Source organism: Pristis pectinata, chromosome 24 (genome assembly GCF_009764475.1).
Source record: "Pristis pectinata isolate sPriPec2 chromosome 24, sPriPec2.1.pri, whole genome shotgun sequence".
Taxonomy (NCBI): domain Eukaryota; kingdom Metazoa; phylum Chordata; class Chondrichthyes; order Rhinopristiformes; family Pristidae; genus Pristis; species Pristis pectinata.
In genome coordinates, this window is record NC_067428.1 from 31,229,436 (window position 1) to 31,247,742 (window position 18,307).

General features: G+C 38.3%; 2 protein-coding genes across 2 annotated transcripts in view; one reads left to right on the forward strand and one right to left on the reverse strand.

The window, feature by feature from the left end:
* LOC127582737 (unconventional myosin-Va-like) overlaps positions 1-5,638 on the forward strand; it is a 115,990-nt gene extending 110,352 nt beyond the window's left edge. Inside the window, exons 35-37 of the mRNA XM_052038300.1 lie at positions 2,608-2,782; positions 4,471-4,551; positions 5,358-5,638. Coding sequence (XP_051894260.1) covers positions 2,608-2,782; positions 4,471-4,551; positions 5,358-5,510 — 409 coding nt within the window. The 3' untranslated portion in view covers positions 5,511-5,638. The remainder of the gene's footprint in view (positions 1-2,607; positions 2,783-4,470; positions 4,552-5,357) is intronic.
* A 6,096-nt stretch (positions 5,639-11,734) lies between these two features.
* The window catches only part of LOC127582541 (protein unc-13 homolog A), a 261,016-nt gene continuing 254,443 nt past the window's right edge, over positions 11,735-18,307 (reverse strand). Inside the window, exons 39-40 of the mRNA XM_052037881.1 lie at positions 17,585-17,744; positions 11,735-16,089 (exon numbers count right to left, since the gene is read on the reverse strand). Coding sequence (XP_051893841.1) covers positions 15,804-16,089; positions 17,585-17,744 — 446 coding nt within the window. The 3' untranslated portion in view covers positions 11,735-15,803. The remainder of the gene's footprint in view (positions 16,090-17,584; positions 17,745-18,307) is intronic.

Here is an 18,307-nt window from a genome sequence, read left to right on the forward strand (position 1 = left end):
TGTAGTGCATCTTTGGAAAGTTGGAGGACTATGTTGCCTTGTATTCTAATGTACAACTCACTTTTCATATTTCCCTATGACATGGAGAGACCATTTGGCCCATTGAATCTGTGCAAGCTCTCAGCAATCCCATTCACCCAATAATTTTTCTCTGTAACCTATTCTTCCTGCATTCTTATCAACTCCACCCAGATTCTACTGCTCACCAATACACTAAGCACAATTCACGAAGAGGAATTGATCTATTGCCTGCACGTGTTTGAAATGTACTTTGAAAGCAGAGTAACTGGGAAACCCACACGTTTGCAGTGTGAATGTGCAAACTCCACACAGCACTGGAGGTTTGGATTGGATCACATTAATTTTTGGGGGACTAATGTGCATGTGGGAGTTGTGAATTCATCTTGATTCACAAGATATCCCCAAGGAAAATGGTAGTGTGGCTGTTTGGCAGATATGCCTGGTGGTGTCTGACATTCACAATGTCTCTAGAAAATGCAGTTGGGAATTTTTTTTGGAATTTAGTTTCAATAAAACCTTGTCCTATATGTTTGCTTGTGCTTGTAGGTTGTACAGGAGCTGGAAATGGCATTGGATTACTTAAACTGTATGTTGAGATGGTGACAGTAATGCAACCATGCATTAGAGTGAACAGTTGGCTCACTATATTTTGAGCTATAAAGACTTTTTTTTGCTTTAATCTAAATAAAAACTGTAGACTTCTGGAAATAACGGACTCCTGCTCCCACTTATGGGGGAAAATTAGTTTCGTAATTGTGATGTTGACCTATGATTTTTAATGAGACTTTTAAGTGACTTGCTCTTTTTAGTACATAATTAAATTCTCATTCATTGGAAATGCAAAAACGGTAAACTCAATTCAAGTGAAAGCAAAGTAGTTGGCTTGTGTTCTGAAGACATGGGACAGTGTGGTTTTAGATGCAAGTCAACTTCACCGATTCTGTTGATATGTGTATGCTTATGTAAAAATAGTGGTTGCATCTGATGCAGTTCAGCTACAAGGAAACATTGGATTGGACAATCCCCCATTTAAATGGATTGTTTCCCAAACATTGGGCACGGCCTTGTAATCAGAACTGCAGTTTAGCTGAACTGCTGCTCTTCATTAATTTCTCCTGCAAAATTCAATTAGCAGAAATGTATGTTCCTCTATTATTGACTCCACAGTTCAATCATAGAACAGTACAGCACAATACAGGCCCTTTTGGTCCACCATGTTATGCCGACCTTTAAACCTCGCCTAAGACTATCTAACCCCTTCCTCCCACATATCCCTCTATTTTAAATTCCTCCATATGCTTATCTAGTAATCTCTTGAATTTGACCAATGTACCTGCCTCCACCATCGCCCCAGACAGCGCATTCCATGCCCCAGCCACTCTCTGGGTTAAAAAAAACCTTCCTCTGATATCTCCCTTGAACTTCCCCACCCATTACTTTAAAGCCATGCCCTCTTGTATTGAGCACTGGTGCCCAATTTCTATTATATCAACTGTAGGCAACTTGTTCTCTCTCCTTATCGAAACCATTGATATAGATCTTAAGCTGAGGCTTCAGCACTAATCCTTGCAGAACTAGTTAAAACTTGCTAAGGCAAATTGTTGTACTCTCTTCTGTCCTTTAGATCCCTCCTCAAACCATGCAATCATTACTTCCAGTATCGTGCACCCTTGTATTTTGTAACATACTCATAGTTAATGCTCTTTGTATATAAAATAAAACTTACCAGCTTAGAGGGAGCAAATTAATTGCAACTTGATGTTTGTCAAATCCAAGATTTTTATTTTTCTTCCAGAAATGTTGGTTCTGTCCAGCTGTTTTGTTTGATTCTTCAAGTGCCTTGTTCCTACATTCCTATTAATAATTTTAAAAATAATTTTCTGTACTAAAGGCTAGTGATCTTCAGTCCCCTGTTTTCTTTCCATCTGTTCTTTGATAGATGGGTAACATTTGGTACCTTCAAATCCAGGGAATTCTGGAATAACAACACCAGTGCTTCTCGCCTATTTCTGGAGCGATCTTTTTGAATACCCTTTTGGGATGTCAGCTATCAATTCCAGGAAGATTTGTCAGTTTTAGTTGCATTAATATAGAATAAGGGAATTCTGAAGCCAAGTTTGTGCTGCTCTATTGATTATTATAGTACATTTTTTTTTAAAAAAAGCTGAAGTACAATTTTTCTGTATTTTTTTTAAACTTTCTGGTTTTTCCTGATGTTGGAGTTTTAACAGTTTTTAAAAACAAGTTAAATGGGGATGGATCTCTAGTCCTCTTCAGATATCACAGTACATTCGGGTATAAACCTAAATTGTGACTGCTACTGTTAATTAGGGTGTATTTAAAATAAGACCATGTTTGTTTAAAGTAGTACAAGAAGTGTAAACTAGCTGCAAGGAGTAACAAATGTGCTATTATTTAAAGACTGCATTGTAGTTTGTGGTGTCTCATATGTGCAATATTAACATTTAGCATTTGACTGTGATCTTAAAGTGTGCCAGACAAGATCATATTCTTGATGTCGTGTTGGTCTAATTGCTGTAAGATTATTTGGAGTTATTCATCATTATCATCTCCCTTCTGATTTAGGAATAATGTCAGCCAGTTAATTGAATGGTTAAGAGGCAAAAACTTGCACCAAAGTGGTGCAGTTGAGGTACTGGAGCCACTGATACAAGCTACGCAGCTCTTGCAGTTGAATAAGGTGACTGACGCAGATGCTGGGGCAATCTGCTCCATGTGCACAGCACTCACAAAGCCACAGGTATGTTTTGACTTGCATTATGTTTTGAGTTTTAAAAAAATCTCTCAAAATGTTGTTTCAGTTGTAGTGTTTTGAAACTTGATGGGGAAAGTACCTAACTGGAATCTCTTGGAAAAATTGAGTACATTGAGAACATTAAGATCATGGAGTTGAGATTTCAATTGGTGATATCACAACTATTGAATAAATATAGAGAGAAAATGGCCAGAGTAATGGGGGGATGGAGGTTTGGATTGAGGACTAATTTGTGCTAGAATTCTAAAGGGGCCTTTTAATGTAAACCACTGAGCTGCTTTAACCTGATCCAGCATTGTAGAACTCAAGGACCGTGCTGTGCCTGAAGAATGAAAATGTAGTAAAACTGAGTGTGGTATGTCACTAGTACAGCCTATGTAGTGAAAGGCAGGTAAATTGGATTTAGATGAAATGGGTTTAAATGCAAATTAAATATTTTGGAAAATAATTTCAGTACATGCAATTTGAAACCTGTTAAGTGAGGCTTGGGGTGAACAAGTGACTTTGCAGCTTTGGTTCCTCAAAAGGTTTTCTTGTATCATTCCTCTGGGGTGATTCCTGTGATTTGGGAACAACTCCCATTGCTGTGAGTCATGAGACCAAAGAGAGAGCTTGGAGTTGAACCAGATGGACTGTGGGGCCATCTTTTGTCTAATAATAGTGTCAATGTTTGTGGAGATGGAATCTCTTAGTTTATATGACCTCACGATCTACCTTGTTGTGACCTTGCACCTTATTGCACTACACTTTCTCTGTAGCTGTGACACTTTACTCTGTACTGTTATTGTTTTTACTTGTACTACATCAATGCACTCTGTACTAACTCAATGTAACTGCACTGTGTAATGAATTGACCTGTATGATCGGTATGCAAGACAAGTTTTTCATTGTACCTCGGTACAAGTGACAATAATATACCAATATGGTTAGGAGAACTTGCATACAAGAGCAAAAAAAACAAGTTTGAGAACAGCTGCAAAGGAAGGATCTACCTCTTTGGTGCTCAAACTTGGCCTTTTGGAGAAAATGACCATTCTCATATATGGTTGGCTTGAATAATTGGAACAGCCTGTTCATCAGATGCTGGGAAGTGTGCATTTGACAAAGGCGAAACCTGGTTCCTCATTTACCCCTCAGCATAACCGTTCTGGAACCTCAAACGCTTCTCAATCTGCTAGGAGAATGGCCAAGAGTATGTTGAAATGGCAAACTACCAAGTTTTGAGCATTATTGGGTGGCCCAAGTGACTGTGTCTGAGCCCGAAATGGGACTTCACTCTTAACTGTTTTGCCGTTTGTAGAATATGGTGCCATATGTTGACCTTCCACATGCCTATTGTACAAAACAAGAGCACCCATTAACACATCAACACCTTAGAAAACTTAGGAAACCCTGTACTGAATGGTGGTTACCAGTTACCCTGTTTTGCCACACCACTGCAGGACTGGTATTTGCATCAAAACTGATGTCTCTTGGAAGTGTTGACGTAAAGTCTCCAAGTTGTGATCATGGCCACCTAACTCTTAGACTTGTGGAAGAATGAGCTGATGGAATTGGGATCTTGCAGCGTTTCCCATGCAAGATGTATCCAATGTATATTTTGAAACTATAATTATTGTTTTGATATCTTTATCCTGATTCTCTTTACTCTAAATTTTATCCCTTTATAACAGATTGTGAAAATTTTGACCCTCTATACACCTATGAATGAATTTGAGGAGCGTGTGACTGTAACTTTTATAAAGACTATTCAGGTTGGTTTATGGTATCTATTTCATTCAATAAGAAATCCATATTTTGCTTTGTTTATGCAACAAGCAATATTCAGAAATTGTACTTGGATCAGTCGAGTCTTTTTGTATCTAAACAATTTAGTTCATTAAACTCTCATTCCTTTTGAATGAAATGGTCAAAAGACTGGGGAGCAAGGCTTTCTGGGGTTAAAAGTGTCGATGTTTTCTTTGGCAGATTGGTGTTTCCACTGGTAACTGATTTTTTTTTGTTCCCTGCTGCTTGGTGCTTTTTAAAGGCAAGGATGTCCTGCAAATGGGAAAATTGATCTTTATTCTAGCAAATGCTGACTTCTGCAAAGGAAGTATTTTAAGGTTTTTATCTACCCATGATTATTTTAAGCAATTATTTTATGCAATAACTTGAATCTTTTTCAGATTTGCATATCCTTAAAACATTAACATCTGTTAAACTTTCAATGGTTGACTCTCATGGAATGATGATAGGGTAATATCTCTGAAGCAAGAGGTTTGCTGAATGGGGGGGGTGGAATTGTGGAGCACTCGGATTTGAATGGAGTAGTCTTAACAGTGCAGATGTACTTTGTAATTACTTTTCTCTCCAATTTCATTCCTGGAAAGCTTACCCCATTGTGCAAGTACGTTTTCTCCATTGTTAAATGGACCACCAAGCTGTCATTATCAAAAAAAAAGATCCAGTTAGTTGGAGTTTTTGTTTCAGTAGAACTCTGTTTGTCAGCACTAAATATTGTCCCGCGCTAACTTGGATTGAAAATTGGTTATTTGTTTCTGTTCTTTGTCTTCTACAGAATCGATTAGCGGACAGAAGTCCAAGTCGGCAGTTATTGATGGAATTGAAGCATGTGTTTGCTGTGAATTTTCCCATTATTCCTTCTCCGGTGAACCTGGAGGAGATTAGAATCCCTGAAATCTTGGAGCTGGACTTCCTAAAGAAAATCTGAACATGTATTTGGATGATGAGTTTGGTGGTGGAGCAGGTTTATAAATGGCAAGGTTTTTGTTTAAAAATTGCATATTTTTGCACGAGTTGTGTTTATTTACAAGTGTATCCAAAATATTTAATTGAATAGTTCAGTCCACTTTCGCAAAAGATATTTTAAGTAAATTCAATTGACAATTTTTATCACTTATTTATAATTGTAGATATGAAAGTACATAATTTTGGGTAATTAGTTCAGGCTTCTGGAACTGTTTAAAATGTAGATTCAGCACTTTGGATAATTAATGTGTATTCATATAACCTTTACACAGGTGTTCAGCTCTACTGCAATTCAAGTCTGCAAGCTAACATGTTATTGGGTGTTAATTTTTTTTATGGTCCTTTTACATTACTATATGTTCACTTGTGGAACTGGGCACTTAGTGTGTCACTGATTTTACTCCTACCCACTTCCTTAGACCCTAAACAGCAAATGGCTTCACCATAGAGATCACCTCATTAAAACAAGCATGAGATATTTGGATAGTTCTGTCATGTTCATTGCTATTTGTTGCAAATTTATAACTAACACTTTAATTGCCAAGAGATTGTACTTTGTAATATTGGCAGATACTTGTGTACAAATGTAAATGTGAAAAATATGTTTAATGTGGAATTAGTGTAATGCATACTTTCATTAAAAATGGCACTTGCAACTGTATAAGGCTATAATTCAAAGAAAAGACCAAGTTGGTTCAAACTGTACTAGTATTCTGATATACTTGTATACAATCAGTCCTAATTGCCAGGGTTCGTTGTGGATATTTAGTTGACAATATCAGATTTCTATTCATAGATATTTGAATAGAACAAAGTTGTAAATGGTGGAAAACACTGTAGCTGCACTATTGCCTTGGCCTCAAGAAGATCTTTATTATTGGTAATTATTTTTTGAGACCTAATGTACCTTGGTTCTTATAAGGAAAAGGACATGTCCAGTTCAATTATTAATCAAAAACTCTGTAGCCTTAGATTACAGATTTTATTAATGAGTATACATTGAAGAAGCTTTCAAAACTCCAGCATAAAATATTGGTTGGGTTTATTTAGAGTTTTCAGCTGCTGTGAACTTTCCCATCACACCATTTCAATAGATAATCCTACACTCCAATGATGCCAACATGGAGTTATGGACGAAGATTTACACTTTGCTTCTCCAAAATGAAGAGTCTTAAGTTCTGTTTTTTGCCTTAGAAAATGTGGCATGTAAATTCTGTGATTGTCTCCCAGATGTTCCAATTTTAAATGCTGTTGGGTCACCGAGGTCCAGATTAATGGACTCCATTGACTACTGTTGTAATCTGGATTTAATATTTTGTATGGGAATTGAGGCTGAGCATTTAGGTTCTCTTGAATGCTGTGTCAAAGTTCAACACTAACTTTTGACATTAGGAAATGTTTTGATTTTGAGTTGACAGAGCATGGTCTCCCTTTAAAATTGCAGTTAAATAAGTATCTATGTGGGTGCCTTGGTACATTTGAAGACAGAACTGATAAGATTCAAGGCCAAACTATCTGTTGGAAATTAGATTTTTCATTTGTAGTTAATGCATCACTTTCTACAATTGCTACCATCAACTACAAGAGAATGAAAAGGATTTGGAGAAATTCTCCTCATTGGTGAGTATTAATCTTCCTATAAAAGTACCACTATTTTGTTCCTCCTCCTTTTCTCAATCACCACAGCCACACCAGGGAGGAATTCAGAGGTGAACTGATTACAAGGTATTAAATAAATGTCCTCTCTTACTGAATGCCAAGGCTTTAAAATTCTACTCTTGTAGAACACCTGTGACCTAATTGGAAAAATTAGAGCATCGAGTAAGTATATTAACAATAGCAAACAAAATGCTGTGTCTGCTGAAAAATCTGAAATAAAAAACAAAATGCTGATACTCAGCCTGTCAGCCCACTGCTTTTGCTCCGATTTGTTCCTGACCTGATTAATATCTCCAGCATTTTCTGTTAAATTAATATGCAGAGCAATGACTTCAACTGTAAAATAACTGCAGCAGATTAACAAAAGCACTGTCAATTGCCACCCAGTAAAACCTTGCATATGTTTTCAGAAACAAAGGCTTCAGTAAAGCAGACTGGTTATTTTGTAATGATGAATATCTTGTCAGTAGCTTCAAACTGCACTCTTTAAATGCACCTGTTCACTGGAAGGTTCAAGGTGTCAAAGTTTCTTGAAGCTCCATTCTTTATTGCTGAACACCAGAAAATGTGTTTCCAATATTCTCATTGGTGAAGTTAGATCAAATAGTCTTGCTTTTGTAATTGTAACTTTATTGTGAACACACGAACCTTTTTACTATGGGTGCCATTCCATGAGTTACAATTTTATTCTCCTTTCAGTGCCGGCTGCTGAGCAACAACAAAGAATACAGATCTTGCTTTGGTTCCACTCCAAGTGGTAAGCTGGTGAGTATTCTTAATGCATGTTCTAAAGGGACACCTTGCTTTAGTGACACATGGTTTAAAGACTTGCTGATTGTTAACTACTGTTGTTGCCTTTTTATAAAGCACTCTTTAACATAAACCATTCTCGGAAGTTTATTTCTATTTTAAAACTTGTTTTCATTGAGGGGGAAAAGTGTAGTTGGGAAGTATTAGTGAACAAGTTGAGGTTGTACTGTCATTGAATAAACAATGCATAGAATCATGAATTGTACAGCACAGCTGGGTCCTTTTGGCCCACTGCGTTCATGATGCCTGTCTACACTAATCCTATTTGCCTGCAGGAGGCCTGTACCCTTCCACACCTTTCCTATCTAAGTACCTGTCCAAATACCTTAAAAACTCGTAAAAGCATCTGCCTCCAGACTTTGGCAGCCTGTTCCAAATATTTGTAAAAAAAAACTTGCCCCTCAGATCTTTTAAAATTTTTCCCCACCTCACATCTGTGCCCTCTAGTTCTGGACTCCCCTATCCTGTGGAAAAAGGTTCTATGTCTCCTATCTATGCCCCTTCTAATTTTGTAAACCTCTAGGATTCCACCCTCAGTCTCCTCCATTCCAGTGAGGCTAAACCCAGTCTATCCATTCTCTCCTTGCATCTACAGCCCTCCATTCCAGTGAGGATAAACCCAGTCTATCCAATCTCTCCTTGCATCTACAGCCCTCCATTCCAGTGAGGCTAAACCCAGTCTATCCATTCTCTCCTTGCATCTACAGCCCTCCATTCCAGTGAGGCTAAAAAAACCCAGTCTATCCAATCTCTCCTTGCATCTACAGCCCTCCATTCCAGTGAGGATAAACCCAGTCTATCCATTCTCTCCTTGCATCTACAGCCCTCCATTCCAGTGAGGATAAACCCAGTCTATCCATTCTCTCCTTGCATCTACAGCCCTCCATTCCAGTGAGGATAAACCCAGTCTATCCATTCTCTCCTTGCATCTACAGCCCTCCATTCCAGTGAGGATAAACCCAGTCTATCCATTCTCTCCTTGCATCTACAGCCCTCCATTCCAGTGAGGATAAACCCAGTCTATCCATTCTCTCCTTGCATCTACAGCCCTCCATTCCAGTGAGGATAAACCCAGTCTATCCATTCTCTCCTTGCATTTACAACCCTCCATTCCAGTGAGGATAAACCCAGTCTATCCATTCTCTCCTTGCATCTACAACCCTCCATTCCAGTGAGGATAAACCCAGTCTATCCAATCTCTCCTTGTATCTACAACCCTCCATTCTAAGCAACATCCTGGCAAATCTTATTTGCACAGTCCTTATTGCTACCACATTCCCTCCTGTAGTGTGGCAACCAGAACGGTCCACAATGCTCCAAGTGTGGTCTAACCAATGTTTTGTACAACTGCAATGTGACGTCCCAACTTTTGTACTCTGCTTTGGCCTTTGCTACCCTTTTCCACCTGTGTTACCACTTTCTGGGAGCTATGGACTTGCACACAGAGGTCTCTCTGAACATCAATGCTCCTTTCCACTTTATATGTCCTATCAAAATTTGACGTGTCTGGATTAAATTTTCTCTGCCACTGCTCCGTCCAGCTCTCCACTTGGTCTGTCCCATTGTATCTATAAACAACCACCTTTGCTACCTATAACTGCAAATTTTGTTGTTTGCAAACTTGCTTATCATACCTCCTACGTCCTCATCCAAATCATTTGGGTATATTACAAACAAGAAAGGTCTCAGCACTGATCCCTGCAGAATACCACTTTTTACAGATTTCCAGTCAGAAAAATACTCATCCACCGCAACTCCCTGCCTCCTGTCGCCGAGCTAATTTAGGATCCAATTCACCAACACTCCTCTGATCACTTGTGCCTTCACCTTCTGGACCAGTCTACCATGCGTTACCTTGTCAAAAGTCTTGAAGTTCATAAAGACAACAACTACTGCCCTGCCTTCATCAGTCTCCTTGGTTACCACCTCAAAACTCTGATTTGTCAGATATAATATCCCCTGCACAGAACTGTGCTGACTCCTAATCAGTCCCTGCCTTTTTCAAGTGAACATAAATCCTGCCCTTCAGAACCTTCAACCACTTCCCTACCACTGATGGAAGGCCACAATTAGAGGACAAACTTTCTTTTTCCATAATTACCTTGAAGCTTGCCTAACTATGGTCACTGATTCCAAAGGGTTCCTTCAGACTCTTCATAATACAAGATTTTGCAAGACTGAGATATTGTCCTCCTTCAAACCTGTTTTGGGTTTCTAATTGGAGTCCTTTCTTCCATAGAGTAAATTTTTAAGTAATAATGTCATTTTACCTCTAGTCTACTGTCCTATGATGTTTGCCAAATGCAACCTATATAAAATGAGTATTGGGTTACTAGTTAAAACACTTTATGCATTGCATAACAGGACACAGGCCTAGAAATTGGATCAGAAGTGCTGTTTATCAGCATTGTGATGCTGAAAATAAATGCAACTTGGAGTAAATTGCTGGTGATCATTTTCAGGTGAAATTGGACCAGCTTACTATGTCAGGTAGTAATCAATTGAGGGATGCACACCTGAAAGCTTCCCAACATAGAGCTTGCAGGTCATTTGCGGATATCAAGAAACGCGACCTATGGTGTTGTATATCATGTTTATAAAACCACTTTGTTTACAACAGGATACTTCATAATGCTGCCCCAAAATTCACTAGAGAGAGCTTGCACATCACCTTGAGTGTTTAGACTGTCCTCCAACTAGTAGAATGCTTTTGAGAACTTGTCTACTGGTCTCTCGTCAGCCTGTGAATGCCCCACCTCCACTCCTAGTACTTACTGCATTAATGGAGGAAACTTACTTATACATTCATAGATTTGACCTGTACGTGGGGAAAGGGTGCAAATATCTGCTTCATGGTGAGTGGTTAGTTTGTGTTGGTGTTGGCATTAGTGTTTTTATTTTTGTATAGGGCTGCTGGCATTCTTTTCATAGCATTGCTCCATTGTATTTGGTTTCTTGCTTTTGGCATGCATCAGCACTTCATCTCTCCTTGAACCTCAGTTCCTTCACACCCTTGTGGCAGCTGTAACATGTAACACCATATCCTTCTGTGGGAAGTGTGCCTTTAAGGGCTGGCAGCTAATTAGTTTGCTGTGCAGGAAAGTGGCAGCAGCTGTGATAAATTTAATGCATCCTTCTGGTGGAAATTATGCAAATGTTGCTCACATTTGTTTGCAGCCAACTTTATGATCTTTTTAAGCGACCTGCTAAGGAGCTAGTGCTACATGCAACATGCTGTTAAAGTGCACCAGAAATTAAATCAATCTGCTGTTACTCATTCCTCCCCTACCTAGGCGATTGAAGAGGAACAAAAAGATCCTTGTGCATGTTAGCATCAGTGTTGTGGGCTGTTGTCACACATTTCTGGTTTGAAAGAACATCATGCACACTAACATCCTTCTTTCCCAATATGGCAAATATGCATTTTAAGAGACTTGTTGAAGTGATACGGCTGGTTTTGCTCTACTGTTCCACAGCCCGTCCTCAAGATCCAAGAATAGTATAGCATGACTTATTCCTACCCGAGTAAACAGGCACCAGTGTTTTTGAACCATAAAATGCAGTACTTAATCTAGTATAGTTAATCACCTTTGCTGAGATGTGACGTTGATGCCACTTTGTTCTGCTTTTAAAAACTATCAATTTCTGATTCTGTTTAAATTGAAGTTTTTTTAAATGCTAGTGTAAAAGTGGATTAATCCAAGAAATTGAAACAAGTTAATATTAAGAGAAATTGGGTTAAAAGTTTATTCTAAGAGGATGCCAAACTTGCTTGGGTGTATGCACAAGTTCCTTAGCTGCTAACCAATAAACAAATGTTTGATTATTTTTTTTAAAGAAAACAAACCAGAGAAAAGAAAAAATCTGCAATGTGTGAAGACTTGTTCAGAATAGGATCTTAAACATGAATGTAGTACTAGTGCAAATCATGCCACATGATTCATCTCGGAACATTAGTTGTTGCAATGAAATTGCTTCTCATCATGATGTGCTATTCAGTATTTGGAAACTATTTTCAGCATGCTGGGTGCTGAAAACTTATCAAAAACACCATTTTGATAAATGACTTTTTTAAAAAAAAATTTGTTTCATGCTATTTTTCCAACAAGTCTTCAACAAAATAATTTATTCAGCCATAAAGTGCCATATCCTTCATTGAATTTTACTGTCATGCACTCCCTCAAAAGAAAATAATTTGTACATTAACTTAGCACATAAGGCAGCAAAACAAGTGTCACCCATTGAACATGTGAGAATACCACAGTTGGCATTGCAATGTGGCTTTAAACCCAAAGCAAAGTTTATTTTGAGGCGCCCCCTAGGATTAGACAAAAGCTTTTTTAATAAAAATACATAAGAGCTACAGGAGAAATTGTGAATGATTCATCTATCATCCAGACATAAGATGAAGTAGGATAAATTCAGTCTTTGAAGAGAATGAAAATTCTGCTCCTATAAAATGTAACTTTATCACTTTATCTATTATCTATGAATTATTATTCTAATATTACCCCCCCCCCCCCCAACCATAGACTAGAGAGAAGGCCAGTTTGCCTGTATACTGAATGGGAAATACTTGCTTGTTGCTTTGGGTAAGATGACATCAAATAAGTAATCAATGTTGCTATTTTTTTCCCCTGATCAAGAGAAGGCCAAGAGTAAATATTTAGAAGTGGTACATTATCATTTTGTGCATAAAGAAAAATGAAATCATACTGAAAAATGCCAGGGGGATCAGAAGTCTCCAGGTCACTTTTTAAACATTATAGATGATGATGCATCAGTTTGAAGTGCCTTTTCAAATCTGGCAAGTTTTCGTTTCTGTGCTTTGCCTTAAAATTGCTTCCAAAATTAAGTAAATGTTTGAGTGTCTTAATTTTAATGATTGCAATCAGGTACAAATGACTGAAGAGTTTTGACTTATGACTTTTCTGCATGTGCTTATGAATTTAGATTGGTGATATTAAATGTGTTCAGACATGTTTTACTCCTGAAAAGGCCATCAATGTTGACTTGCTATTCTAGTTATGGGAAGATGCATGTCTGGATTTCCTGAGGAAATCTAACCACTTAACGTGACATTTTCCAAGGTAACTCGCACTGGAAAATCTACACTGAACCTGTGCTAGGTTTCACCAGGGAGCAAGGCTTAGCTGACTGTTAAAGCAATAACTGTCTTTTTCCCCAGGGTAGAAATGTCAAATACTAGTGAGCATAGCTTTAAGGTGAGAGTGGGAAAGTTTAAAGGAGATTGACAAGTTTGTTTTTACACAGTGGTCAGTGCCTGCAACGTGCTGCCAGGGAAATGGTGGAAATAGATATGATACCAATGTTTAAGAGGCATTGAGACAAGTACATGAACAGGCAGGGAATGGAGGGATAAAGACCATGTGTGGACAAATGGGATTAGTTTAGATTGGTGTCATAGTCAGTACAGCCGTGGTGGGCTGAAGGACCTGTTCCTGTGCTGGAGTCAGCTGTGTTAACGAAGCATCTTTTTTAATAAAAAAAAAATCCCCAAACATATTTTGCCATGCAGACTAACTGGAAAAATTGACTTTTCCTGGTGTGAGCTATGCTGAACTTTTAATTTTTTGTTACTTGAAAAATCTACTAAAAGCCACTACAGTAAAACTCGTCAATAATCAGCATTTGGCTCACCAGGATCTTGTTTCCCACATTCCCTAGGCTTAGTGGAAAACTTATTATATTACTGTGTAACATGTTAAAAGTAAATTTAAGTGTGTGTTGGGGTATCATGGGGAAAACAACATCCAATAGTCTTGCCAGATCAGCACCACCCAAGTCTTAATGGTGCTGGATTATTTGGAGTCTTACTGTATGCTTTGAAATTTGTTGAATTGAGTTGAGATACTTCATTACTGCACACTTACTTGGGCCCACATCAGGAGCAGTAATCTTGTTGAATGGAGAAGTCCTGAAGCCATGCAATGATAGTGTTTGACATCATCTGGCCCAAGCACAACCAAATTAAGCCCTGTCCACAGGAGTCCTGGGGAAGTGATGGTGGGGAAACTGATTGGCACAGCCTGCCCCCAGTTTTGTCATATGTCAAGGCCATCAATATTCTTCAGTGTTTCTGAATATTTCTGATGTTCAGAAGCATTCAAAAACTAAATGTTAATTTTAATTTAAAAGCCCTTTTAATTATTTAAATATTACTGCAAGCAAATGAGAAATATAATTAACTTGCCATTAGAATTCCTTGTGGGTATGAGATTGCAGTAGAAATTAGATCTGGCAGAGGATCCCAGAGTAGGTGTCCCACCATAAGTGCTGTGGTATTCCAGCAAGCTCCTGTGAAAGGTTGGTCAAGGAAAATCTGGACTTCCATGTTCACCAGGGCTCCTACACGTGCTGGCACTGCTCTGGAAATGTTTGCAAAATCTTGGCCAATGAAAGTCAATTTTCAAAGGTAAGTACTTAATGAACTCTGCATCCTTACAGCTCTTAAGTGTTTACTTAAAGATGTAGTTATTTTGGCAATCCAAGTAGCAAACTCCCGCTTGGAGTTGGGTGGGTGTGGAGGAGAGGACAGAAGCACCAAACCCTTGAGCACACATTATTTATGTGACAGCATTTGATGCGAGTGACTCTGAATCCCAATATTGCATACGTTAGCTTTCCTCCTTGTTTTGGTGGGGGCGGGAAGGTGCCAAATATTTCCAATGTATTGCATTAGTATCACTAATGTACACTCCAAGGACTTTCTTTATGCCTTCTATTCATAATCTTCTGAGCCTTGCTTTCTTACCCTCTTTAGATCCTTGGTCTATATATTTAAAAAAAAATTACAAATAATATCCCCTAATTTGTCTGGCAGCAAAGAAGAAAATATTAATTTTGGCCAAGGTTAGAATAAATGCATAGCAGTAGGCTTAATGGAATAAAATTGAAGTGTAAAAAGAAATATTAAGGACAGTACCTAGGTGGATGAATTAGTGTAATTTTAGCCACAATTGAAAATATTTTACACTAAGCTAGTCACGCTTATTACAGTAATATATTTCAGCTAAACAGTGCATGAAATGGCCAGTCCAGATGGCTGTATCCCACTACTGATTTAAGACTTGATAGTCTTGGCCTTGGATTAGCTTTCAGATATTAATCTTTCCACTCTCACTGATTACATCAGAAGTCATTGTTGTACACTTTTTTTGCAATGCAGTCAATTAAATGCAAAAACTTGTGTCTAATCCTAAACTGTTTGTAAAATACTGAGCCTATTTGTGAATACAGCTCAGATTAACAATCTGTTCAGGAAATACTGTGGAATGTGTTAGAAATTGGTTACACCAGTGAATATAAAGACACTTTGGCAGTTTGGTGTTGAAGAGAAAGGTTAACTGAGGCTTTTCACAAGAGGTATACAAGTTCTTTCAGCTGTAGGTCTCTCCACAAGGACAGGATCACAGTGCTCATTGTACACAGGCTCAGTAGAGTCATGCGGGATTTATTTACACAAGTGACATTAACCTTAAGGTAAAAGTTAATCCAGTTGTTACTCCAAATGAATACTTAGATTTCTAAGGGGCTGGGTGCTGCCTCTCATGAACAAAAAGTAAAATTTAATTGTCCACACTGGCAAAGAAAAAAATCAACCACAGAGACATGCACATACCAAAACTTAAATCGGGCCTCCTGATTTTGTTTTTTGCTTACTTGGGGCATGTGGCTTCATTTAGATGAGAAAACTGAAGCTCCAAAGAGCTTAAGACATTGAAGTTTTAAATTCTGATCTACGTTTTGAGATTGGCCACCTTTTTCAACTGCCCTCTTCAGCAGACCGAATATCAGACTTCAATTTTACAAATTCCTTTGCCACCTCATCATTGTTTCTTTGTGAAAGTATCCTGAGGACAGTTAATCCTGTCTCGTCCATGTGAATCCTGCGGCCAAGAGCTAGCCAGCAGGCACAGCTTCCTTTCTGGACAATATCTCGCAGCTGCATTACAGCGATGCCAACACTCCGATCTTCTCTGGCAAAACAGTAATCTTTCACACAAATCTGGACTTCATAACATTCTGGGCCATCCTCAGCGCTCAATGTGCTGGAGAAGAAAAAGCAATTAATTACACTACCTCTAGTTTTACCATATGTTTATGTATCTCAATATCCCCACCAACTTGCTGTATAGCATTTCATTCAATAACCTAACATTTTGCTTGTAGTTAATATTGATTAAAGTTGCAGGAACAATTACTTCAAGTTGAAACAATTGAGACTAGATTTGGAAGGTAGTACAACTTTGAAGCACAGATGAACTATAATAGCAGCCCAAAGTGAAATAAACTTGCTGGAGACTTGGTAAGTTTGCTTCCCCTTGGGTTTTATTTTCCTTTTACATCTCCTATTTTTAACCAACCTCTTTTTGTTTTAAGGAAAAGCAGAATTAATCCTTACACCCCCATTTCTAACTTCCCTTTCTGCTCAACCTTTGAAAGTATTATTGCCTCAAATGTTTCCCTCTTTCCCAAAGTACTGTTGAATTTCTGCAACTTTCTCAAGTACTAAAATGGTTTCAACAAAGTCTAAAAACAACTTTTATGTGATTGCCAAAGGTAATTTATCCTTGTCCACCAAGTTTGTAGCAGTACAGCAGTGCGGGTCCTTTGATGTTGTGCTGACCTGTATAAATGTGCTCTATGATGAATCTAACCTTTCCCTCCTACACAGCCCTCCATTTTTCTTATATCCATCTGCCTATCTAAAAGTCTTTTAAAAGTCCCTATTGTATCAGCCTCTGCCACCACTCCCGACAGTGAGTTCCAGGCACCCACCACTGTGTTTTTAAAAACAAAACCTACCTCTGACATCTCCCTTAAACTTTCCTCCTCTGACCTTAAACTGATGTCCTCTGGTATTGGCCATTGCCACTCTGGGGAAAAGGTGCTGGCTGTCCACTCTATTTATTCCCCTTATTATCTTATACATCTCTATCAAGTCACCTCTCATCCTGCGTTGCTCCAAAGAGAAAAGCCCTAGCTCGCTCAACCTTTCCTCACAAGACGTGCTCTCTAATCTAGGCAGCATCCTGGTAAATCTCCTCTGCACCCTCTCTAAAGCTTCCAATTCCTTCCTATAATGAGGTGACCAGAACTAAACAATACTCCACAAGACCACAATAAGTGTGGTCTAACCAGAGATTCAGAGCTGCAACATTACCTCGCGGCTCTTGAACTCAATCCCCCGACTAATGAAGGCCAGCACACCATACGCTGTCTTAACCACCCTATCAAATTGCACAGCAACTTTGAGGGATCTATAGATTTGGACCCCAAGATCCCTCTGTTCCTCCAATTGGAATAATCTCAGACAAATGGGGGGAAAGAAAAAAATCAGACTATTTCCACTGGGCCCAGTCTTGACTGTTTAGACTGAAGTTGAGCAGTATGAAGAAAAAACAGTCCCACTGAGTTACTGAAATAGCTGCCCACTACTTCAATGAGAAGAAATGGCTAAATATGATGCATGGTCTTTGGAGTAACCAACAGGTTATTTAAAAGGAAATATTTTGCTAAAAACAGAATGAAAAAGATACATACAATTGAAAGGTTTCATTGAACTTTGGAGCCCAGCTGTTGTTTTTGGATTTGGTGGCAAACCTTCTCTTCTTGTCACTTAGGTGAGGGCCAATCATATTAACTTCAACAAATGGACGGAAGATACCAGTTGTTTGCCACTTTAGATCATTGGCAGCCACAACTGTAAAGAGGAGAATGTAGTTGTGAGTCCCAAGAATAGATTTAAATACATTTTCCTCAGGCTAGTATTTCGGTTGATTAACAAGTTAGTCAAATGCAAAGGTCACAGTTGTTCTTGCAATACTTAATCTATCACTATTAGCTCATTTTGTGGTTTCATTTGCATTATCAAGCATAACTGAAGATTATGCAAGCTATTCATTATTAGATAGCAGTTTTGAACAATGGTAGGAATATTACATATAGTACAGATACATGCTCTCTAAAATTAGCAAAATGTTTTCACTGAGTTTCCAGTGTTTTTTCTGTGAGAATAATGAGTACAGGGAAGTGTTGCCAAGTTAAACTACAGTTATCTTAAAGACCTTTTTTTAAAAAAAGACTGACCAAGAATGAACACAATACAAATATTATTTCAGATATAAAAAAATCTATTTATAAGTATTAAGCAATTGGGCTGTTACACATTCTAGCAACCAAGCTCGACTCCTATAAAAATGAGTTTAAGCCTATGCACACTGGAGATTACAAGAATGTGAGATGATTTTACTAAGACACATAAGA